The sequence below is a fragment of the Carassius gibelio genome, chromosome A9 (assembly GCF_023724105.1).
Source record: "Carassius gibelio isolate Cgi1373 ecotype wild population from Czech Republic chromosome A9, carGib1.2-hapl.c, whole genome shotgun sequence".
Classification (NCBI taxonomy): Eukaryota; Metazoa; Chordata; class Actinopteri; order Cypriniformes; family Cyprinidae; genus Carassius; species Carassius gibelio.
Window position 1 is genome coordinate 23,662,823 of NC_068379.1, and position 23,688 is coordinate 23,686,510.

The 23,688-nt window shown below is 36.0% G+C and overlaps 2 protein-coding genes across 7 annotated transcripts in view; both read left to right on the forward strand.

Annotated features, from left to right (window-relative positions):
• Window positions 1-13,031, forward strand: part of clasp1a (cytoplasmic linker associated protein 1a) — an 89,630-nt gene extending 76,599 nt beyond the window's left edge. The window contains exons 29-42 of the mRNA XM_052606518.1: window positions 336-499; window positions 594-672; window positions 769-912; window positions 2,956-3,102; window positions 3,811-3,917; window positions 4,401-4,535; window positions 4,944-5,091; window positions 5,548-5,788; window positions 6,202-6,258; window positions 7,473-7,645; window positions 7,779-7,907; window positions 9,266-9,472; window positions 9,847-9,963; window positions 10,985-13,031. Coding sequence (XP_052462478.1) covers window positions 336-499; window positions 594-672; window positions 769-912; window positions 2,956-3,102; window positions 3,811-3,917; window positions 4,401-4,535; window positions 4,944-5,091; window positions 5,548-5,788; window positions 6,202-6,258; window positions 7,473-7,645; window positions 7,779-7,907; window positions 9,266-9,472; window positions 9,847-9,963; window positions 10,985-11,071 — 1,935 coding nt within the window. The 3' untranslated portion in view covers window positions 11,072-13,031. The remainder of the gene's footprint in view (window positions 1-335; window positions 500-593; window positions 673-768; window positions 913-2,955; window positions 3,103-3,810; window positions 3,918-4,400; window positions 4,536-4,943; window positions 5,092-5,547; window positions 5,789-6,201; window positions 6,259-7,472; window positions 7,646-7,778; window positions 7,908-9,265; window positions 9,473-9,846; window positions 9,964-10,984) is intronic.
• Window positions 13,032-15,613: 2,582 nt separating this feature from the next.
• tfcp2l1 (transcription factor CP2-like 1) lies at window positions 15,614-23,651 on the forward strand. Of its 6 annotated transcripts, none has more exons than XR_008185268.1 (15): window positions 15,614-15,851; window positions 16,304-16,446; window positions 16,833-16,906; window positions 17,552-17,657; window positions 17,778-17,884; window positions 17,965-18,117; window positions 18,437-18,547; window positions 19,097-19,194; window positions 19,278-19,329; window positions 19,436-19,529; window positions 20,035-20,125; window positions 20,214-20,296; window positions 20,472-20,531; window positions 21,599-21,650; window positions 22,049-23,651. XR_008185268.1 is itself a non-coding variant. In XM_052606529.1 (15 exons), exons 1-14 carry the CDS (start codon window positions 15,790-15,792, stop codon window positions 21,645-21,647), a joined length of 1,263 nt encoding a protein of 420 aa, XP_052462489.1. In that variant the 5' UTR covers window positions 15,614-15,789; the 3' UTR covers window positions 21,648-21,650; window positions 22,049-23,651. The 6 variants fall into 6 exon arrangements, 4 of the variants coding, with proteins under 4 accessions (XP_052462489.1, XP_052462488.1, XP_052462490.1 ...); XR_008185269.1 differs by having other exon boundaries at window positions 20,214-20,287; XM_052606529.1 differs by having other exon boundaries at window positions 20,492-20,531.
• The last annotated feature ends 37 nt before the right edge of the window (window positions 23,652-23,688 follow it).

Below are 23,688 nucleotides of genomic sequence, written 5' to 3' on the forward strand. Positions count from 1 at the left end.
TTAACTATGTTTACCAATGAACCTTATTGTAAAGTGTTACCTATTATTGTATTATATTATATCAGGGTTGTCAAACTCAATTCCTTGGAACAAAACTCTGTAGGGCTCCAGCCCTCCAGGAACTGAGTTTGACACCCTTATTATAAGTGATCCGATTTATAAACCGACTTACAGACAATAAACGATCAACAAAAAAAAGTTTCTCAAACACATTCACAGTTTTATCAGAGAATCTAGAAAATATTTTTTGAGAGACTGGCATATAAAGCCATTAGTACATTGATAAAAGATTGTGCAGCACAGCAGTTGCATGATGTTTGCTGTTCTGCTTCCAGGTGTTTAGCATGTTCCTGGAGACTCTAGTGGATTTCATCACCGTGCACAGAGAGGATCTCCAAGACTGGCTCTTTGTACTGCTCACTCAGCTACTAAAGAAAATGGGAGCTGACCTCTTAGGCTCAGTCCAAGCCAAGGTCCAAAAGGCTCTGGATGTCACAAGGTTGGTCTTAAGCGATGGTCTTTTTTATGCTTAGAGCTTTTTGTGCCACCAGAATGATTTCTTGTTTGTTTGGTTTTTTTTTTCAATTTCTCAGGGAGTCTTTCCCCTTCGACCAACAGTTTAACATCCTAATGAGATTCATTGTTGATCAGACTCAAACCCCCAATCTGAAGGTAAGATGATGCATGCCACGACTGGTTACAAAACCCCAGTTGCAAATTCAGTGTGCCAAGTCTTTTCATTCTTATTATCTTGGTGTTATAATGCAGGTGAAGGTGGCCATCCTGAAATACATTGAGTCCCTAGCACGGCAGATGGACCCTGCAGACTTTGTGAACTCAAGTGAAACCAGATTAGCTGTGTCTCGCATTATCACCTGGACCACTGAACCCAAGAGCTCTGACGTTAGAAAAGTGAGTTTCCATGGAGATGTGCTTACAGACAGTGCACAGATCAGTGCTCTAATGGTGCTCAAAATATAAGATGTTTATTTAAAAAGGTTGATTCTGACTCATTTCTTTGTATGAATTCTGTCATCATTTACTATTATTCACTCTCATGTCATACCAAATAGTTTGCGTTTCTACATTTTGAATATCCTGGAAAGTTTTCAGAAGCCATGAAATAGCTTTATGTAAGAAACAAACTGCAGTAACCCTGCAATGCCTAACATTACAAATACAGTAATAGCCAGATTCTTTTAAAATTCTAAATCTTTAAAAATGCATTATATTATATAAGCGTTATATGTTTTGTTGTTGTATCGTATTTGATCTGTTGTATCATATCTGTACTTTATACATTTTGTTCAGAATTCAGTTAATTTCACATCAAAAAAGACACAATCTGAAGAGGGATATTTGTAAAATGTAAAGGCTTTCTGCCTATTAAAAAAAATATATGAACTACCAGTCAGATGACAAAAGACATGTAGCATAATTTTGCATGTTGATAATTTAGGGAAACTTGTGTATTAAATATGATACAGTAGGCTTTATAGGGTTAAGTTATTAACTGTAAAACTTGAGCCATTGGGTTTGACGTCAGTAACATTAAATATCATTGTTTCTGACATGTCATGTGACTGGTGCCATATTTGATTAATAATTAATAAAAAAATTACCCCTTTGTGTTTGATTGAAGAAAGAGATAATGCAGGTTTGGACATGAGGTTGAGTTAATGATGACAGAAAACTGACCCTTTATGAAGAATAGCTTTTTTTTTGTCTCAAGTCACTGGGTTATTAGTTTTTTAAAATGTACGTTGAACATCAGTTAATCACAATGAACAGATCCCAATATCAGTTGCTGTCTAAAGGCAACCCTTGGTCATCAGTTTCTCTTTTATTGTCTGTAATCGTCTTGCCCTGACACGATGACCCAGACCCTTCATAACTGGGCATGTGAGGAGTTGTCAGGCAGGCCCACCACTACAGCTCTACTTCCTGGAGAGGGTCACCTGGAAGAGAGGTGCAAGCAGGTAGAGCCAATCCAGCGGCCTAACCACCAACCAGCACGTAACCGCTGCACCTAACCGTGTGCCCTCTCTTCACTCTAATCTGTCTCATTGCCTTGCCAAGTGACTGCTGAATACAATCTCCTAACATGCAATTCTCCAGAAGTCTAAAGAAAGCAGTGATCTATTTTTTTTAATACTACATCAATAATTGAGTGCGTTTTAAAGTTTCCTTTCCAATCTCAATTGCTGTAGCGCTCCACTGCTTCGTTTCTTTTCACAGAATAACAATGAGTGAATCAGTTTTCTTGCATGTGTTTAACATTGAACAGAACTGGATTGAGATGACATTTGAGGTCTCTTTAAACAGAGTTAAATATACAAGTCAAATAAACCAGGGTTGGGAATCTTGCCTGTGCTGAACTGCTGTTGTCATTACGATAACAGTGATATTTTATGGATCGTCTTTTTGTTTATCCAAGCAAGATCATCCATCAAGAATTATATAATGCAATTTTATACTATTTGAAATGACCGTTTATTCATGATATGTTGATCTTTTGAAATCTGAAATGATCACACTTGAGGCTTTCTTCTCGATTTAATTTTTCATATAATGACTAAGAAACTAGAAGGAGAATGTTAAGAGGAATTGGAACCAGTATCGTCTCTTATGATTCCCATCCCTGACGTTAAAGGCCCTTACAAACTAGAGAAAGCTCTGATGGAGCTTTTGACAAATAGGATTTTGACAAAGCTGGACCTGCTCTCATAAATGTCCTATGTCAAAGGATGTCTGACACAGTGTAAACTCAAGTGTGTTGGTACCATGACGGGTCCAGGGTCTTCTGTTCATAGTAACTCTGCAGTCCTTATACAGTCTCTCTTTCTATCCTGAGTTATCACTGCCGGCATTTCTCGGAATGTATAAGTGCGCTCCGGGTCATTGTGCAGTTAGTGCTTGTACTGTATCTCATGAAGTGTGTGCTGTGTTGTGCAGGCTGCCCAGGTGGTGCTGATCTCACTCTTTGAGTTAAACACTCCTGAGTTCACCATGCTGCTGGGCGCTCTGCCTAAAACATTCCAGGATGGAGCCACCAAGCTCCTGCATAGCCATCTGAAGAACTCGAGCAACACCAGCAGTGTGGTAAGATCTCTGATCAGATTTTATGTTAAAAGATAAAACATATGCTACCATTAAAAAAAAAAATTTTTTTTTTTTTATTCTGTTATGGTTGCCTAGCAGTAATTACAGTAATATTGTGAAATATCACTGCAATTTAAAATAACTTTTAACATTTTAATTTACAAGTTATTCCTGTGACTTCAATGTCACGTGGTCCTTCAGAAATCATTCTGTTTTCATTGTTGATAATGGTTGTGTTGCTTAATATTTTTGTGGAATCTGTGGCGCTTTTTATTTCATTTTTTTCAGGATTCTTTGAAAATATAAGTTTTAAAAGAAAAACATTGTAACAATATCTGATGTTAAAATTAGCTTTTGAAAGAGGCATTTCCTGTTTTTTTCTTTTCTTTTTTTTTTTTTAACTCTAGGACCTGTAAATTGGAAAATATTTGTATAGCTTGAATCGAGCTAAAGTAGCTGAATTTATTATGCCATTCACAGATTTAATTGTTTATAATAAATATAATCTTGCCAAAATATTTTGGAAAATGTAGTCTATATCTTCATTCCATCAGAGACAGATATTGAGATGTCAGTCTGCTTAAGCAAACGGAGTATATTTTACTTTAGTGATAACGATCTGCCAGTAATATTGTTTTGTAGCTGATCTGTTGTTTAGCCCAAACTGAAATGATTTATCTTACAATTTCATCTTTATCTCCTTCACAGAGTTCACCAAGCAATACAATGGGCCGCACGCCACCCCGGCACCCCACCAGCAGGACCAGTCCTCTAACCTCGCCCACAAATTGCTCCCACGGGGGTCTGTCACCCAGGTAACACATCCTCTTCCCATATGCTGACCACACTAATGAATGATCTCACTGTTGGCATGAATACCCTCTACAGCAGTTTCAACAAACAGCCTGTCGCCCTGTTTTATTTAACATTTACTAAACATCTGACTGGGACTTGATGTGTTGTTTTCTTCACAATTTCCCTTTATAACCTGAAACCCTTAAAATGAATTTCTGCATTTCTGGGGTGGGAGCCATGGGGTGAGAGAGCAGTGATCCTCAAATGCAGGAAAGTGGATCTCGCGAGCAAGATTTGAGGGTCACTGACCTAGAGAGTCATCCTCTTGTGAAGGGTCTAAAACTCTTTTAAAGAGACCTGCAGAACAACATAGATGACGATTTAGGGGTTTCTGGTCCTCTTAAAATTATAAAGCCATGACAACAGTCGGACTGGACCACTCTGTTTTTCTCTCTTCCTCTTCTGCCCTGTTCTCTCCCTCTCTGGCCGTTCTGTGGGCACAGTCGGTTATGGGGTTGGAGTGTCGATGGGCTCTTAAAGCACCCTTCTCCCTCTCCTCCTCCTCCTACTCCTCCGTCTCACCCCTCTATTCCTGCAGGCCCCTCCCACAGGGCCTTCCGCTGTGCGCTCTCACCAAGGTAACTCACCCGCTAGCCGATCACAATGAGGAGGGGCGGGATGGGTGCTTAGATTCCCACCCACTCCCGGCCTAACAGGTGCTTGTATGCACAAATATAAGAGGCCATGGTTTGACATCATTCCAAATACAGACTTCCCCCTGTGGATGGTGGATGATTAAAATGTAAAGCTAAGAAACGATACTATGTTAAGGAATTATAATGCATGTGAAATTTTTGTACAGGAATTAACTGACTCCCCATGTTTGCAGCATCCACTTATTCACCCGTACGTGCATGTTGCAGTTGCCCCCCCAAATTTGTTTTATATTTTGTATGCTTTGGTTTTCTTGTTTATGTGAGTTGTTTCCAGTCCATCCAACATCAGTGTTTTTTTTCCTCTTTTCCCTGTATTATTTTTCCCTTCAGTATGCTGGAGTATGACACAGAGAACATGAATTCTGATGAGATCTTCAGCTCGCTGCGCGGTGTCACAGAAGCCATCCAGAGCTTCAGTTACCGCAGCCAGGAGGACCTGAATGAGCCAATCAGACGTGACGGGAAGAAGGTTGATGCTGTGAGTGCTTTAATAGTAGAAAATGGCAACAAGTGTACAGATGGGGAATTTAATAAACCCAATTTGTGTGTGTTTTTTTGCAATTATTAAATAAAATAATAAGCACATTATTATTATTATTATTATTATTATTATTATTATTATTATTATTATTAAAAGTAAAATACAATATATTAATAGTAATATTTTGCTATTATTTATTAATAATAAAAAACACACAAGTAGGGTTCATTAAATTGGGTCTTTAATATAACAAATAAAATATTTAATACAAATGGGGACATAAAATAATAAAGTACTTGATAATTAAAAAATAAAAATAACAATACATTATTATTATTATTACAGTTATTTATTTAGAATTCCAAAAATAACTGAGAGTATGGCAATACAAATTTTACAAATTATGCAGCCTTATTTGGCACATATTTAACTCTTTCTTTCTTCCTGTCTTAGGCTGGGAAGGAAGGGGCATCTCCGGGGTCTGATGCAAGACTGGGATTGGATGTTATGGAAGGGGGTCGAACCGCTTTGGATAACAAGACATCTTTGCTTAACACACCGTCCCCGCGGTCTTTCGCTGTGCCGCGGTCAAGAGAGTTTGCTCCCTATGGCTATGGAGACACGATCACGGCCTTTGACAAAAGCGCCCTGAAGGAAGCTGTTTTTGATGACGACGTGGAGCAGTTCCGAGACTGTGAGTCAATACGCCGCTCTAAGCTCATACCTCTCGTTCACTTCATCTGTACTCCATACTGCAAAAGTCCAAAAAGTCATTCTTTCACCCTCCCTATACTCTCAACATATATATTTTCAAGGAGAAACAGTAAATAAATATCTTGATGAAAACTTATATAGAAAGAATTAATAATATTTTATCAAGATTGCTGAAAAAGTGGGCAGACACTGTTGTTGCGAAAATTGCACCTTTCAACTCTAAAGCTATTCGACAGTGAGCAACATGATTAGCAGAGACCATAACAAAACATTAATAAGTGATTGACCCCCGTGAGTGTCAGATATGCAGGTGTAGCACGTAGGATAGTGGAGTTTGTGTGTCATCATGTCCCCTGCTGTTCCCCAACCCCTCCTGTCCCTCCCCTTCTACAGGCCGTCGGCAAGACTGTGGTGAGAACAAGATGGTGCATCCCAAGGGCTTTACTTCTGGTAAAGACCTGCACACTTAAACAAGACTGTTGCACTTTTCTTCATTTACTTCCACCCTTCCACCTCCTGTCTTTCAGTGTCATCCATCTCAGTTTCTCAATATGATGTGATGTCAACCTTTCTTTAATGACACTATTGCTTTGCTAACAGGGTCATGTGATAATAACTGCTAAAGGCCACCTTCAATGATATAAGGCAATAGGGTCATTCATGTAGGTGACTGTATGTTCTAATTATATGGGACGATAGTGTCAATTCACATGTGTTTCGGTTAACAACTAATAAAATAGTAAAACAAAGGTGCAAGGTAAAGGAGCAGACTAAATGAAGAAAAACCTTGAAAAGGCCTCTTGTTTGGCTGAAATGTTGGTAATAAATAAACTGTGCTAAACTGAGTATGCAGTTCTACTTCTTTCTTCATTTGGTTTACAACTAACAGAGCTGCACTGTTTGCAAACACATTGTTGTAACTCATTTTATCTTGGAAGCAAATATGGATTAACCTGTGTGATTAACCTGAGTCAACAATGAACCTTTCTTACTACTAACAAAAATGTATGTCTAAACAGTATTACTTTGCACATTGCTGTCTAGTAATGACATGAATGAATGATGCATTTATATAGCACTTTAATGTGTATTTTATACCCAAAGCGCTTTACAATCATGTGGGGGTCTCTCCTTAAACATAGAAGGTTGAATCTTACAAAAAAAAAAAAGAAATTGAAGCAAGTTGTCTTTTTTCTTTCGTTTTTTTTTTCATTATAGTATTTCATTTAATTGATAATTGTAATTACTGTCATCTAGTATTTTTTGTGTGTATTACAATGAATGTGAATTAAAAAATAAAATGTCACTATAAAATCCAAAAAGTACTGCCATATTGTATAGATTTTTAACGATTTAATAGTTTAAAGTACATTTATTATTTATATTTAATACATTTTGTATATTAAATGTATATTTTATTACTTATATTTAATATATTTAATTATTTCTTATAGTTTAAGATTTTATTTTTTACTTTTTCAGCTTTTGAGGTGAAATATGAGCCAGGCATTTTCTTGAGTTTTCATAAAATTCAGAATAATATAGAATATTATATATTCAAAACTGAAAAAAAAAAAAAAACCAGTACAATTATTGCAGGACATCAATAGCTTGTTTATGCAGCTTGTCTTCAGCTCTGACTTGAATCATTTTGATTGATACAGATCTGGTGGCAGACTTACTGAAGGAGTTGTCTAATCACAATGAACGAGTGGAGGAGAGGAAGGGGGCTTTGATCGAGCTGTTGAAGATCGCTCGTGAGGACAGTCTGGCTGTGTGGGACGAACACTTCAAAACTATCCTATTGCTGCTATTGGAGACACTCGGGGACAAGGATGTGAGTTAATCCATCATATAACTTGCATCCTCAACTGATAATAATCCTAAAGTCATTCATATATCAATTAGATTTTTCTTTGTGTATCTGTATTGGTTAATAATGATATTATGCATTCTGTCTGATTATTCAGCACACTATCCGAGCACTGGCCTTACGGGTTCTGAAGGAGATTCTGAGGAACCAGCCAGCACGCTTCAAGAACTATGCAGAACTCACAATCATGAAAACACTAGAGGCCCATAAGGACACTCATAAAGAGGTTAGAATCCGCCGCCTTAAAATATTCACAACTAATATCTGTTTTAACATGTGATAATGATATTTAAGCAGTACAGTATTGTGATGATTATCCTCTAAAATCATACTGCAATAAGGGTTACACTTTATTTTAAGGTGTCCTTGTTACGGGGTAGTTATACATTTAAGTACTGAGTAATATTTATTAACTACATGTATTTACTATATGGTTAGGGTTAGACTTAGGGTTTGGTTCAGGGTTACTTGCATGTAATTATGCATTATCAATTGTAATTATAATAGTAAGTACATTTAATACGTGCAATAAGGACACCTTAAAATAAAGTGTTCTTCTTTGGGTTGTTTGTTCCTTATAGCAGGGGCAAAATGTATTTGGTATTCTGTCATTTAAATTATTTTCAATTTTCTCAAATGTTTTTATTATATTAAAAAGTAGAATTTGAATAACTATAATGTGTGATGGTGAATAAAAAAATCCATTAATTATAATACTATACTTATTAATGTAGTTTAATATTTTTTTTAAACGCTACATGTATTTTTTTAAATAAAAAATACAGTAATAAAAGTAATATTGTGAAATGTTTTTACAATTTAAAATAACACTTTTTCTATTTTAATGTATTATAAAATGTATTTTATTCCTGTGATGGCAACGCTACATTTTCTGCCATCATTGCTCTAGTCAACCCTTCAGATTCTAATAAGCTTGAAATGTTCAAAAGTTGTGCTGCTTAATATTTGTGTGTAAACTATAATATATATATATGTATTTTTTTTTTTTTTTTTTTTTTTAAGGATTCAAAAGAACAGCATTTTTTGGTGGAATATACATTTATTATAAGAACATGATAAATGACTTTACTATCAATCTTTGCTGAATAAAATTTTCATTTCTTGTACTTTTGAATGGCAGTCTGTGATACTATTGTAGTAATTTAAAATAATGTAAAACTAGTTTTTTGGTATATGAATTTATTCTAGTATGGGAAATATATTATTTTAAACCTAACTCCATTGTCACTAATACCTCTCGCATGTGACCACACGGTTTCTGAGAAATAAAGCTGGCCAGGTGATTTTTTTTCTTTGTAATGGTCTCATTGAGAGTTAAATGAGCTGATTGGTCTCTTTAATCCCTTTTTAAATCCAACACCTGCGCCTCTGGACACTGAACACCTTGGTTACATCTAAAATGAGATGCCCCAAGTCAACAAATCCAACATCTAAATGAATAAATGAATGAAGTACTGGCCTGTGGCCTGTGACCAATTTTTTCCCCAACCAGTTTTATATAAGATCTCAGGCTGTTAAACTTCACAAACTCACTCAAGTGCCATCTCGACGTTATCTGTGCAGGTGGTTAGGGCGGCTGAAGAGGCTGCCTCTACGTTGGCTGGCTCCATTCACCCAGAGCAATGCATCAAAGTGCTGTGTCCCATCGTACAGACTGCAGACTATCCCATCAACCTGGCTGCTATTAAGATGCAGACCAAAGTAGTTGAGCGCATTGCCAGGGAGTCGCTGCATCAGCTGCTGCCCGACATCATCCCTGGCCTCCTACAAGTGAGTATTGCACATTAGCAGCATTTCATGGTAAAACGTTCATCTATTGGAACTATATAACGGTCAGAGAGACATCTCTGAATGTCTGGCCAAGTAGTTATAAACGTTGCATATATACCCAAACTTAATGTACCGGAATGGAGAATGAGAATTGAGCTAAAGAAAGCTTTTCACTGACTGTTTTGTAGCCCATTTGTTAATTTGACTTTTTTCACCCCAGTGGACAATTGGGTCAGTATTAAGTATATTAACAAAGTCTAAACTGGGAAGATTGGGAGCAGTCAACATGCCTTCTTCGTACTTTTGATGATGTGTGTGTGTGTGTGTGTGTGTGTGAGAAGATGTTAATGCTAAAACCATCTATCTGTCTGCAGGGCTATGATAACACCGAGAGTAGTGTTCGCAAGGCCAGCGTGTTCTGTTTGGTGTCCATCTACTCTGTGATTGGTGAGGAGCTGAAGCCACACTTGGCCCAGCTCACGGGTAGCAAGGTATGTTCACGTGCGCGCCAACTCAAAGTCCACCAAAAGGTTCACCCTGTTCAAACTGCTTATCACTCAGTCCTCTATTTATTTGTGCCCTCCTCTGCTTTTAGCTGGTTCAAGTTTTTAATATTTGGTCTACTTTCATCGAACTTGGCTTTCACAGCAAAGTTCATTTAAAAATTACAAATAAACTGGTACAGTAAGGTTTCATTTGCTAACATTAGTTAACTACATTAGTCTACATGTACAATACTTATACAGCATCTATTAATCATAGTTAATGTTAAGTTCAGCATTTACTAATACATTATTGAGATTAAAAGTTGTATCTGTTGGTATTAGTTAATGCACTGTGAACTAACAGGGACATGAACATTTTTATTAACTAGCATAAAGGATAATAAATGCTGTACAATTATATTATTAGTTCTTATTTCATGTTAGTTAATGCATCAACTAATGATGACAATTGAGACTTTTTAAAGTGTTACCAAAAAACTAAAGGAGTGAATTTTATTAGAACTCTTTCAGGTCATATTTCACTCCAGAATCAAATTTCTAAATAATTTTTTTAATCAGACCATTATGAATTATTGCATTGTAATATGTTTGTCGAGATAATTAAGCACAAATTCTACCTTTCTCATAGCTGTGCGTAAACAATTAAAACCACCATAGTGTGTGTAAAATAAAATGAAAATATTTTTTTTTATTTTTTATTTTTTATACGTGATATTTGTACTTAATTGCCATAAATGTAGATTTTGATACAGTGTAGTACTGAGTATTTTTTCTGTGAAATGGTCAATTTGTTGCATCATATTTTGTGAAATCACCTACATTGCCCTTAAGAGAAAACATTCACATTTTTAGACACAATGCAGAAGTAAACATTAACCCTGGCCTTCTAAGATAACATACCTAGAAAGTGCAAATACATGCTCTTATCTGCAAAACAAGTCAGAGGTCTGTATGAGTATTAGCATATGCTGTATTGGAATTGACTCTCTGGCTTTTATTTCCACAGATGAAGTTGCTAAATCTGTATATTAAGAGGGCCCAGACCACCAACAGCAACAGCAGCAGTTCTTCAGACATGTCGTCTTACAGCTAGCTGGATGTACTCTAATCAGTGCCCTACACGTGCATTTGGCAACATAGTTGTGCCTCCTCCAGAATCCTTTTTTTTTTTTTTTTTTAATTTTTTGCTTCATCACAGTCTTGCTGGATTTTCTCAGAAAGATATGTTGCTCACTGCAATCAGACTTTTCTTTTCATCCAGCTCCTGGAAACCTCTTAGTGTCTCATGCATCTTTCCATCTGTGAAACATTGAATGTAAAGAAAAATGCATGCCGGCTTTTTGATAGGGAACAGATCTTCCATGATTGGCACTGCTTATATAATTGCAGCAAACAAGCTGTCTTCAGCTTCTGAAGAGGTGAAACTACATTTACTAGTAATAACGTATTCATATTTGCAAGTGGTGTTAAAGGTTTAATTGAGTTATTTAGATATTTTAAATGGACACAATTGGCTTAACTAATGCATCACTTGAATTTCAATCAACGCTAGTGGATCATTTGGCTGGCCGAGTGATAAATGTAAAGAAAAGAGGCAACTGTAAGTAATTTGTAGGTTTGGCTACAATGACAACCCCAAAAAAGAAAACATAGGATTAAAAATTTATTATATTCATTTTTATTTCATGGGACCGCAATACAACATCCCATAATGTTGCAATTATAGGAAATTGTTTCCAAGTCTTTAAGAAGGCTAATGTAAAGCAATTGTTTTGATTTTATTATAGGATGGATTATGTGTTGAAAATGTAGGCCTCACTACAGGATACAAGGTTAAAAACTTCTGAATGTAGAGCTTTTCCTTTCATATTTGTGGAAAAAAAGCAAGGGTTTTGTGGGTAAACATACAAGCCACAACACACTTGGACATGCAAAAGTTCACACTCAGTGGAGTTGGAAACATGACCAGGAGGATCTTCAGACAACAAACAATGAATGAAATCAAACCGATTTACACTTTGTTCTTGTGGCAAGAGGATTGTGATGGAAATTTCAAAACTACTATGCCTTACGTTCCTTTTTCTGCTTTCAAAACTCAGACTGTTATATACATGTCCACAGGCATTGGTACTACACTGCTAAAGCATGGCGCTGCTATTTCCCACAGCACATGTCTACGACACTAATAATGAAAACCCTCTAATCTGGCTCAAGAGGTAGAGGTGATGTTATTTTCTCTGAAAGGTCTGAACTCTTTCTTTTTCCTTGTCATCTGGGGATTTTGTCCATCTGATGTTGTGCTGGGCATTTAGTGTTCATGTGTACATACCTTTCAATCATTGCCAACCCCAATCAACCCCCCCACACACACACACACACACACACAAAACTAAGGTAAAAATGGTGTTGCACTCTTTTGCACGTTAACAAATAGCCTGCATGTTTTGATGACGTAACCATCCTGTGCTGCCGTAACTGACCTCTGTAAATACAGTATTATTATTGTTATTATTATTAATATGTTGCCCAGGTGGGGAAGTAGACAAGTGCAGAGCTGAAATGGGTCGCACAGAGTTGACCAAAATGTCTGTCTATCCTTACTTTCCTTAAGTATTATATACTGGGGCATGTGGCTTTTATTGGTATGCTAAGTGTGCGTACCCTTGTTTGATGCAGTGTTTCTTTCTACAGGATTTTAACTGATTTAGACAGACCATGGACCATCATTTTGGTTTAGACTGGGGGCTATTCATAAAAATAATATGTTCATGAAAGAACAAATTAATCTGTGAGGATCAACAATGCAAGTATTAAGTTAAACGTGTCCCCTTGGTTTTCCTCAAATGTTCCCCTATCAAGATATTCCATCAAATTGTTCACTACACATGTTAAGACTTTTTGTTATTGGACACAGATCCACTCTTGTATTTATAAATTTGTATTTTATTTCCTGTCCTAATGTACAGTTTTTTTTTTTTTTTTTGCTCAAAGGCTTGTGATAGATTTACACCAACCTAAGTCTGGCCTAGAATTAAAACAACTAGAAACATGAATTTATTGTCATGATTATTTGAAACTCTAAAATGTGTCAGATTTTTTGGATGTCGTGCTGTTGAATGTCTGGTGTTTATCCCAATTCATGCACCAGTACATTTATAAACTAAGTCATATATGATGAAGGGTATTCGGTCCTAGTTAGTCCAGTGCCACAAATGTCCATTGCTGAAAAAATGACCAGATTATACATCACCTCAAAATCAAGACATTAAGATGTGTGTGTGTGTCTATATATATATATATATATATATATATATATATATATATATATATATATATATATATATATATATATATATATATACAGGTCCTTCTCAAAAAATTAGCATATTGTGATAAAAGTTCATTATTTTCCATAATGTAATGATAAAAATTTAACTTTCATATATTTTAGATATATGAAACGTCTGCTTTTAAAAACGCCTGCTTTTAAAAACTTGACACCCTCAAGAGAGAGGGTAAGACACAGAAAGAAATTTCTGAACGAATAGGCTGTTCCCAGAGTGCTGTATCAAGGCACCTCAGGGGGAAGTCTGTGGGAAGGAAAAAGTGTGGCAAAAAAGCTGCACAACGAGAAGAGGTGACCGGACCCTGAGGAAGATTGTGGAGAAGGACCGATTCCAGACCTTGTGGGACCTGCTGAAGCAGTGGATTGAGTCTGGAGTAGAAACATCCAGAGCCACCATGCACAGGCGTGTGCAGGAAATGGGCTACAGAGCAGCAGCACTGAACTGTTGCTCAGTGATCCAAAGTACTTTTTTCGGATGAAAGGAAATTTTGCATGTCATTCAGAAATCAAGGTGCCAGAGTCTGGAGGAAGACTGGGGAGAAGGAAATGCCAAAATGCCTGAAGTCCAGTGTCAAGTACCCACAGTCAGTGATGGTCTGGGGTGCCATGTCAGCTGCTGGTGTTGGTCCACTGTGTTTTATCAAGGGCAGGGTCAATGCAGCTAGCTATTAGGAGATTTTGGAGCACTTCATGCTTCCATCTGCTGAAAAACTTTATGGAGATGAAGATTTCGTTTTTCAGCACAACCTGGCACCTGCTCACAGTGCCAAAACCACTGGTAAATGGTTTACTGACCATGGTATTACTGTGCTCAATTGGCCTGCCAACTCTCCTGACCTGAACCCCATAGAGAATCTGTGGGATATTTTGAAGAGGAAAAAAAAAAAGTGAAAAGTGACATGACATTCAGCCAAGTATGGTGACCCATACTCAGAATTCGTGCTCTGCATTTAACCCATCCAAAGTGCACACACACAGAGCAGTGAACACACACACACACACTGTGAACACACACCCAGAACAGTGAGCAGCCATTTATGCTGTGGCGCCCGGGGACCAGTTGGGGGTTCGATGCCTTGCTCAAGGGCACCTAAGTCGTGGTATTGAAGGTGGAGAGAGAACTGTACATGCACTCCCCCCACCCACAATTCCTGCCGGCCCGAGACTCGAACTCACAACCCTTCGATTGGGAGTCTGATTCACTAACCATTAGGCCACGACTTCCCCCTAAAAGTTGAGAGATGCAAGACCCAACCCTCTGGATGAGCTTAAGGCCGCTCTCGAAGCATCCTGGGCCGCCATAACACCTCGGCAGTGCCACAGGCACAGATTGCCTCCATGCCATGCTGCATTGAAGCAGTCATTTCTGCAAAAGGATTCCCGACCAAATATTGAGTGCATAATTGAACATAATTATTTGAAGGTTGACTTTTTTTGTATTAAAAACACTTTTCTTTTATTGGTCGGATGAAATATGCTAATTTTTTGAGAGAGGAATTTTGGGTTTTCATGAGCTGTATGCCAAAATCATCAGTATTAAAACAATAAAAGACCTGAAATATTTCAGTTGGTGTGCAATGAATCTAAAATATATGAAAGTTTAATTTTTATCATTACATTATGGAAAATAATGAACTTTTATCACAATTTGCTAATTTTTTCAGAAGGACCTGTGTGTGTGTGCGTATGTATGTATATATATATATATATATATATATATATATATTTCTTTTTATTTAATTTTAGCATTTTGCATTTGCAAAAAATAGTTCTTTTTTTAATGACAAATTATGCTTAATAAAATTTTTCTTTCAAATTCAATGTGGAAAAAAATAGAATTCTATGTAAAACAGTAATACATTTATACAGCCCCAAGATTTATTTAATCAAAATAATTATAACTACTATCAAATACTACACAAAAATACAAAAAAAGGCAAGTACAATTGTTAACACATTTTTTTATTTATGCGAAATAGATTTGACTGTGTATGTGAAATACAATCTGGACATTCTTGACCGTTTTATGGGATTAGACCAAATAATAAAATGCTTTTAGTATCGCCATTCTTTGTCAATTATGGCAAGGCTTTCCATCAATACACGTGTAAAAAAGTAAGAGGCGCGCATATGCAGAATTCTGCACGCAAAGTGTGATTTATCAGGAACCTTACTGACCTTTGATGTCAGAGTCAGTCTGTGCCAAAACAACACGGTGTCAAGTTTTACCGACTGCGTCTGTTATTAAACGAGCGGTCCAGCAGAGTCCGTCAGAGCGTCGGAGCAGGTGACAGACGATGAAGGCAGAGTGAAGAACACTCACAGCTCACCTGACGGCCGTCACGCGGGCATAAATCACTGCGGACACGTTGGGCTCAGACCAGCCTTTACGGTTCCCTCACCAGCGACCACGTGTTTGGCTACTCGTTTTTTTTTTGGATAAGAACGTCATCGAACTGGAGAGTATGCTGTTTTGGCACAGCCATCCTGAAACCTATCAACAGCACGCGCAAAATAATTTTATAAGGTAAGTTTAGTCCCGCCAGTCAAATAGACTGAGCTTTTTTTTTTTTTTTGACAGTCGTCTTACATCTTATAGTTGTCTTATATACAACTTACTTTTTTTAATGGTGAAGCAATTATTTAACATTACATAATTTCTAACGAACAACCATTTAAAAAAAAAATAACTGGAAACTTAAATAAAAAATATAAATAAAATACATTGTGTATAGATGAAGGAAAGGTATGACACCTTGGGTGACTAATTTATTAAGAAGCAAGTCAATAATCATAAAATAGACATTTACGTTTCATTCTGAATTGACCTTTTTTCTTCTTTTTGTGAATTTATATGTATATTGACACTTGGATATATACCAAAGCAAATTCTGAAATATATTGTGCGTAAAGTGTTCTCCAAAGTGCTTCAAAATGTGCCTGAGGTTTTCTGCTTCTGCTGCTCATATTTCTTCTCAGAGATGCTCTTGCTCCGTTTCTCAAACATGAAGAGGAGCAGCAGTCCACAGAGATCCGAGTGTCTCCTTTTCATTACGTGCTTTGTGCAGCCACATCTCCAGCTGTCAAACTCCAGGAGGAAACACTCACATATCTGAATCAAGGTCATGTTAAATTACTACTGACCTTATTGTGCTTGTTTGACTTAAGTCAGCATTTAATGGTGCATTCAAAGCACTATGATTTATGAAAAGTAACTTTTTTCTTATATCAGTCTATACTTTTGTCTGCATGATAAACACTCTTTGCTGTAAATGTGCTTTTTAACTTTTTATTTTGAGGGTTATAAATAATTTTGTTCCTTTACATTCAGTTCTGTTTGTTTTTTGTTTACATTATAATACTATACATAACTTTGTGTGTTGGCAGTAAAGCCAGCATTGCAAAATTTACTGTCAATGTGTTTTAAGAAATGGCAAGCGTATGTTTCTCACTGGCAATCTATCTGCCTTTTGCCTTTCATTTTAATTTGTTTTGTTAATCTGTATAGGTCAGTCCTATGAAATCCGTATGCTTAACAGGAAACTAGTGGAGTATACAGATATAAGCAGTAAACACATAAAGGTAAGGAAATTATTGTTTTTCCACTATTTAAACTTTCTATACAATAGAAATACGATTACTGATAAAACTTACCCTTCAAACTTGTAGACTTTTTTTCATTTTTGTTTAAACCCAAAAAAATAGTACGGTATTTATGGAATTGATGAAGTTTTGTACAGATGGCCAAATGTTTGTAAACTGAAGTATATATATTCTCACTTCATTTTCAAAATTTTCAAAAATGGTGATGGTGAATTGTTAGGTTGTTATCCAACAAGATGCCTATTCAAGGTTTGTTTGTTTGTGAGCATCAGTAAAAAAAAAAAATTACAAAATGTGAATATTCTGGATTATAGCTATATTGTTAATATACAAATTAAACAAATATTATAAATGACAGTGTACAGTTGCAAATACACCATATAGTCAATGAGGGGGAAAAAATGCAGTCAATACACTTGTATGTGAAAGTTCATAGTTGACACTTGTGGTAACTTATATATAATTATAAACATTTGTAGCATCATTAAAGTAAACACTGAAGTCTTAAATGTGAGCTGTTTTATGAAACACTGAAGAGAATGGAAGACAATACTGCTTGGTTTTAGTCATGGTGCTGTATGTGTGGTGCTCTCTTGACATCAGTCTGTCCTATGCTGTTTTAAGAGTATTGTGCGTGTAGTTTTCCATGACCGGCGGCTGCAGTACACAGAGCATCAGCAGCTGGAGGGATGGAGGTGGAACCGTCCAGGAGACAGAATCTTGGATATAGGTGGGACCTGCTTTCCTAATAAAGCACGTTTTTAAAGGACTTGACAAAATTTGTTTTCAAATCGGGTTGTGGCAGACATATGTCATATGATTTAAAAAATGTCCAATTTGGTGTGTTCAGATATCCCATTGTCAGTGGGCATAATAGAGCCTCGAGCCCACCCACTGCAGCTCAACACCATAGAGTTTCTCTGGGATCCTGACAAAAATGCCTCCGTGTTCATTCAGGTGCATGTTTTCCTTACCTCCCTTCTAGTTTTCTAAACTGGTGGATACCGGTGGTAACTTTTCTGATTCTTTATATCCAGGTAAACTGCATTAGCACTGAGTTCACTCCTAGAAAACATGGTGGAGAGAAGGGTGTCCCCTTCCGCATTCAGATAGACACCTTCGCAGTCGGCGAGCACGGAGAATACTCTGAACACATGCTCTCTGCCAGCTGCCAGGTCAAAGTCTTCAAGGTAGAGCATCTTGTAGACTCTTAAAGATTTATTTATTTATTTTGATGTTACTTTACTCATCCTCATGTTATAGCCTGCATGCATTTTTTCTTCTGTGTAACACAAAAGATGATGTTTTGCAGAATGCTGGGAACCAAACAATATTGTCCCCACTGACATTTTTATTTTTATGGAAAACAACAAAACATTTCTCAAAATACCTGTCTTTATGTTCCACAGGAAAAATAAGGTCATAATGAGGATGAGTAAATTATTACAGAATTGTCATTTTTGGGAGACCTAACCCTTTAATGACCCCCCCCCCCCCCCTCTCTTTTAGCCAAAAGGTGCAGACCGCAAGCTCAAGACTGACAGAGAGAAGATTGAGAAAAAGAGTCCTCAGGATAGAGACAAATATCAACCATCCTATAAAACGACAGTGCTGACTGAGGTGAGAGATCTGCCTTGTAAGCATTTGAGCTTGTTTGTGTCATCAGACATCCTAATGTGATTTCATACAGATTTTCAAACAGAATGTCTGAGAAAATCCTCTTTCCATGCAAATAAATTATATCTTGATTTATACAGCTCCAAAAAAAAAAAAAGCATTCCATACATTTTCATGCTAGGTATTTTTTTTAATACTGATGATCGTAATATGTAATTTTGTATTACAAATCAGAAAACAATCCAGTATCAGAAGTAGTAAATGATGACAGTTTTCACTTTTAGTTGAAGTATCTGTCCATATGTTAATGATTGCGATATTTCCAGCTAGTGGTCTACATCAAAAACCTCTGAATTTTCCATGTCTCCTGTGAGTGCCTCTTTACTTTGAATGGCCATGGTGAAATATTAAGCACTCTCGCACAAGTAAGATGTGACTGGAATTCACATGATTTCTTGTTGGAGCAAAGAAGCCCATATTAAGAATAAGGTCACGAGGTAGGCCGAAACAGCCACCTAACATAATTAGGTAAACGATTTCTTTTCCTTTCAGTGCTCCCCTTGGCCTGAAGCCCCATCAGTCAGCAGAACAAGCAACACTCCATCTCCTGGTTATCACAGCGCTCACACTTCTTACAGCTTCCCAGAGGAGTGAGTCTTTATTCAGTAGGAAATCACACCATGAATACATAAACATAACTAGCAACTGCTCTCCCGTCTTATTGCGTTTATAGAAACTGCTCTCCAGACCAGCAGGAGGAGCTACATTTGCCCAGCTGTTCTGATGTAAGTGTAGCTGGCAGGTTAAAAACATTAATGTCATGCTCTATTATCTTTATAGGTTTGTATTTGAGGACATGTTGATGCTATTCTTCTTCTTTTTGCCATGTAGCACTTGTTGCCATCGTCATCCATGCAGGATACGCAGCAGTGGCTCCATAGTAATAGGTTCTCCTCTTTCTGCAGGCTCTTCTCTGGCTTCTCAGGTGGGCTGAAATATTCACTGAGAATATTGACTAGATTACAATATCATTATATATATATATATATATATATATTATATATATATTTAGTAGTAGTAGTTTAGAGTTAACATGTTGCTAAATTAAGAATGTGATACTCAGATAAGTGTAAAAAGCACGAAGCACAGAAAATATTGGGTAAACAGCTGATTTTTAATTATTTAGTTTATTTTTTTAAACATCTAACAGATAAAAAGTATAAACTACTATTCGTCAGTTTGGGTTAGTGGTGTTCTTTTATACTTTTTATTCTTTAAAGAATCAGGAAAAGAAATATTAAGCAGTACAACTATCTTTAACATTAATAATAAGAAGAAATATTCTTGAGCATCAAATCATGTGGCACTTAAGACTGGAGTAATGGCTGCTGAAAATTCATCATTAAATTACATTTTAAAATGTAATTGTTTTCTGAAATATTTCATAATATTAATGCTTACTCATTTGAGCTGCTTTGTTAATGTTTCAGGTTCTGATCTGCTTAAAATGAGTAGAGAAGATTTGATTCAGATCTGTGGTGCTGCTGACGGCATCCGTCTTTTCAATGCAATCAAAGGAAGGTGAGCTGTAAATTTGTTCAAACACTTGCTATTCATCCTAACATGTGCCCAAACATTAACTCAGCATGTCTGTGTCAATGTTACCCAGGTGTATACAACCTCGTCTCACCGTCTATGTATCCCAGCTACAGAACAGGAACCAGCTGCACACCAAAACAGCTGGTGAGGATGGTAGGAGACATCACAGCATCCTTTATGATAGTTGTCACATGCAAAACAAGTGTTACTTTTATTCTTAATTATCGAATTGTTTTTGTCTGTAGTGTACCATGCTCTCTACCTAGAGGACCTAACTGTCCTTGAGCTCACTGAGAAGATAGCCAATCTATATAATGTTCCCTCACAGCAAATACTTTGCGTATACAGACAGGGGCCGACGGGGATCCACGTCTTGGTCTCAGATGAGGTAAGACGACAGGGCAGTTTTTATTCGTAATATGCATTGCTAAGAACTTCTTTTGGACAACTTTAAAGGTGATTTTCTCAACATTTAGATATTTGCATCTCAGCCAAATAGTGTCCGATCCTAACAAACCATACATTAGTGATAAGCTTCTTTATGCAGCTTACAGATGATGTATAAATCTCAATTTAAAAAAAAAATGTGACCGTTATGTTTGGTTTTGTGGTCCAGGGTCCAGGGTTATATAACTTGTCCAAGTTGTTGTTCATCCAAAAGTTTTTTAATTTTATTGAAAGAAGTGTCTAATTTTCAAGAAGGTTGCATTTATTTGATCAAAAATACAGTAGAAACAGTAATATTGTAAAATATTTTTTTAAATAACTTTTTTCTATTTTAATGGTCATTCACTGCTTGATTGCTGAATAAAAGTATTAATTTCTTTTTTTTTTAAAAAGAAAAAAAGAAGAGGAACATTAATTTTAATTTTAGAGTCCAGGGTAGTGTACATTTCCATATCAGGAGTATATTTTTTATGTATATTTTTTACATTTACTTTTTATGATTACTTTATGGAGCTCCACAAATGACATGCAGACCAAAATAGATTTATTGTAGCCACAAATTAAGAACTCATTCCCTAATTTTATTAGGATTTGTTTCAATGACTTTATAAATTCCCTCTTTTTGTTAAATTGCAGCCAGTAGTTTGTTACCTTGGTTTGATTTAATTAAAACAAGGGAACTTATTGTACAACATTGCCATCATTTAATTATAATGAGGGTATACATTTAGTATAATGTTAAATTTAGTACATTTAGTATAATGTTGACACTGCTCTCTTCCATATAGTAAAGTGAATCATGACAAACTCTAAAAATAGACAAAAAGCATGATAGGCTTGGTCTTTAGCAACACTCTTTTCCTTAAATTCATGACTGAAATCAGTTACTGATTGTTCAAATGGATTAGAATTCCAGGAAGTACAGTAACCCAAGCATACACTGTTAAAACTATCAGTAAAATGTGTTACCATGCATTTAGGTCACTCTGCATGTATTTTTTTTTTCAGATGGTGCAGAATTTTACAGAAGAGTCTAGCTTCATTATCAGCACTATGAAAGGTAACTTCATGGACATGGTATTTTTATCTTAACTACACTGATTGGGCCTCTTGTTTATCAAGCTGGAGTTATGTGGTGAAAATTGTCATTGCACATGCACAAAAGACCCGTGTTCTAAAGTGTTCAGAGGGCTAAAAATTTGCTGACTTCACATTAAACACAAACACTTTCTATATAATGCATACAAATAATAGTTAGCATCTGGTTTTGCCACACTTCTGACTGTAATGGCTCACTGAGCAGGCAACTGTTAAAAAGTCCTCAGAATGGAATGTCTTTGTGTAAAACAGGTTACTATTTAAAACATAAAGCAAAAGAACTAAAACAACAACAACACTGAGATGTCTGAATCTCTATTGCATGTAATATTGGCTACATCTTTTCTTATGTGACGGCAGATGAATGTAATGATGGCTACCATGTTGTGCTGAAGTGACCTGAGACTACTGGAGCATTGCAGGTGCCTTTGGCTGATTTTCACAATACTGGACTGTTTCGAAGTTAAACATCACCTGGAGGAATGTGAGCTGAACGAATGTGGATACTTTTTTTGTATGATGTAGATGACTGTTGTGTATTTTAAAGAGAGAATGTTGTGAAAGGTTATCTGAAAACGAATTAAAATATGAATTACTTTATATTTTATGTAAGTCATTTTCGTTTTATAAATTTCTGTTTTAAAGTAATTATTTTTATCATATTACAGTGGTATTGTAACATTCCTTTGTTTTATTATTAGATACAAAATAGACTACTAAAAACACAAAATCTAATATATTTATGTTTTTAATTTAATGTAATATGATTTATATGATACAATTCTAAAAAAAAAAAAAAAATACTAATTCAAAACTTGCCCATTTTTAAAATAGATATTGGTGTCAATTTCAATGCCATTATTGTGCACAAGCATGGATTTTACAGATCCCTAAATAATTGCTAGCAGAAGATAATCTCTCAGAGATGCTGGTGTGAATTGATTCTTTTGTTCCTCACAGACTGAAGATATCTAAATAAAGTTATTGCTCAGGATGTTATTATTCTTTGCTTTGCTTTTTCTCACTCAGCGCTGTTGAGATTGGTATTTTTGCAACTGATCAATACTTATGTATTTTTTCACAAAGCTTTTTGAACTGTATTATAACACCTGTTTGTTTGGTGACCTTATCGTGATGAACCTTGCTATTTGATAAGCCTTAAAAACTTATTCTGCAGGAAAAATGCTGTAAGTGTTATATACATTCGAAAAGTAAATGTCCTCCTCATAAATGTAATGTTTATGTTTTTAGTGTGTTACAAGAAACTTGTTTTATTTGTACTGTTTAGGATCACCCCACTTATAGATGTTAAGATTTACGCCTGTCACATCAAGTACAAAAAGAAAGCTTCTACATTTATATTGTGTGCATACAACATATTTACAAATCAGCTGCTCTTTTTTGCTTGATTGACCGTACAAATCTTTCCCTTGAGATGTAATGTTTATCAGTAGGTTGTCTAGGTTCAGTTTGTGAAATGTGCTGGTTATGAAACAGAGTTTATTGACTAAAGACATTGGTTTCTACCCAGATTTTCCTCCAATTCCTCTGTAGTCATGAGGTTAGTGTAGTCTAGTAAACTTGTAGGGCTGATTTTGTGTGTTACTCTGTGAAGTGGAAAGGGGCACACTTCAGTGAGCAGCTCTGAATCCTCTGTGTGTGATTTCCCAAGCCCTGAAGAGGCACAGACTGAAGACAAATGTGCTTAGCAACACACGCAGATCATAAAATTGAGTTGTCTGAATAATTTCTCGGTCTAATGGTTGTCAGTGTGTTTAATGTGAACAATGCATTTTTTAAGTAAGTAAACTTAAAAAAAAAAAAAAAAAAAAAAACTCACTAACGTTTATGCATTACAGAGACCATTTTTAACATTTTCATTTTCAAAATGTTTTGGTCGTGATGGGAAACGATGCCACTTCAATCGTAAAATGTATTCAAATAAAATAATTTCTACATAATATTTAAACGTTTATTTCAGTCCTTGTTCAGTTTGTCAT

What these genes read in the sequence shown, in the direction of transcription:
- tfcp2l1 (XM_052606527.1), top strand. Translation starts at nt 15,790, where the DNA reads ATGCTGTTTTGGCACAGCCATCCTGAAACCTATCAACAGCACGCGCAA. An exon ending in TAAGCAGTAAACACATAAAG is followed by an intron (nt 16,907 to 17,551) that starts GTAAGGAAATTA and finishes TGCTGTTTTAAG; the next exon opens with AGTATTGTGCGTGTAGTTTT. An exon ending in TTCAATGCAATCAAAGGAAG is followed by an intron (nt 20,126 to 20,213) that starts GTGAGCTGTAAA and finishes AATGTTACCCAG; the next exon opens with GTGTATACAACCTCGTCTCA.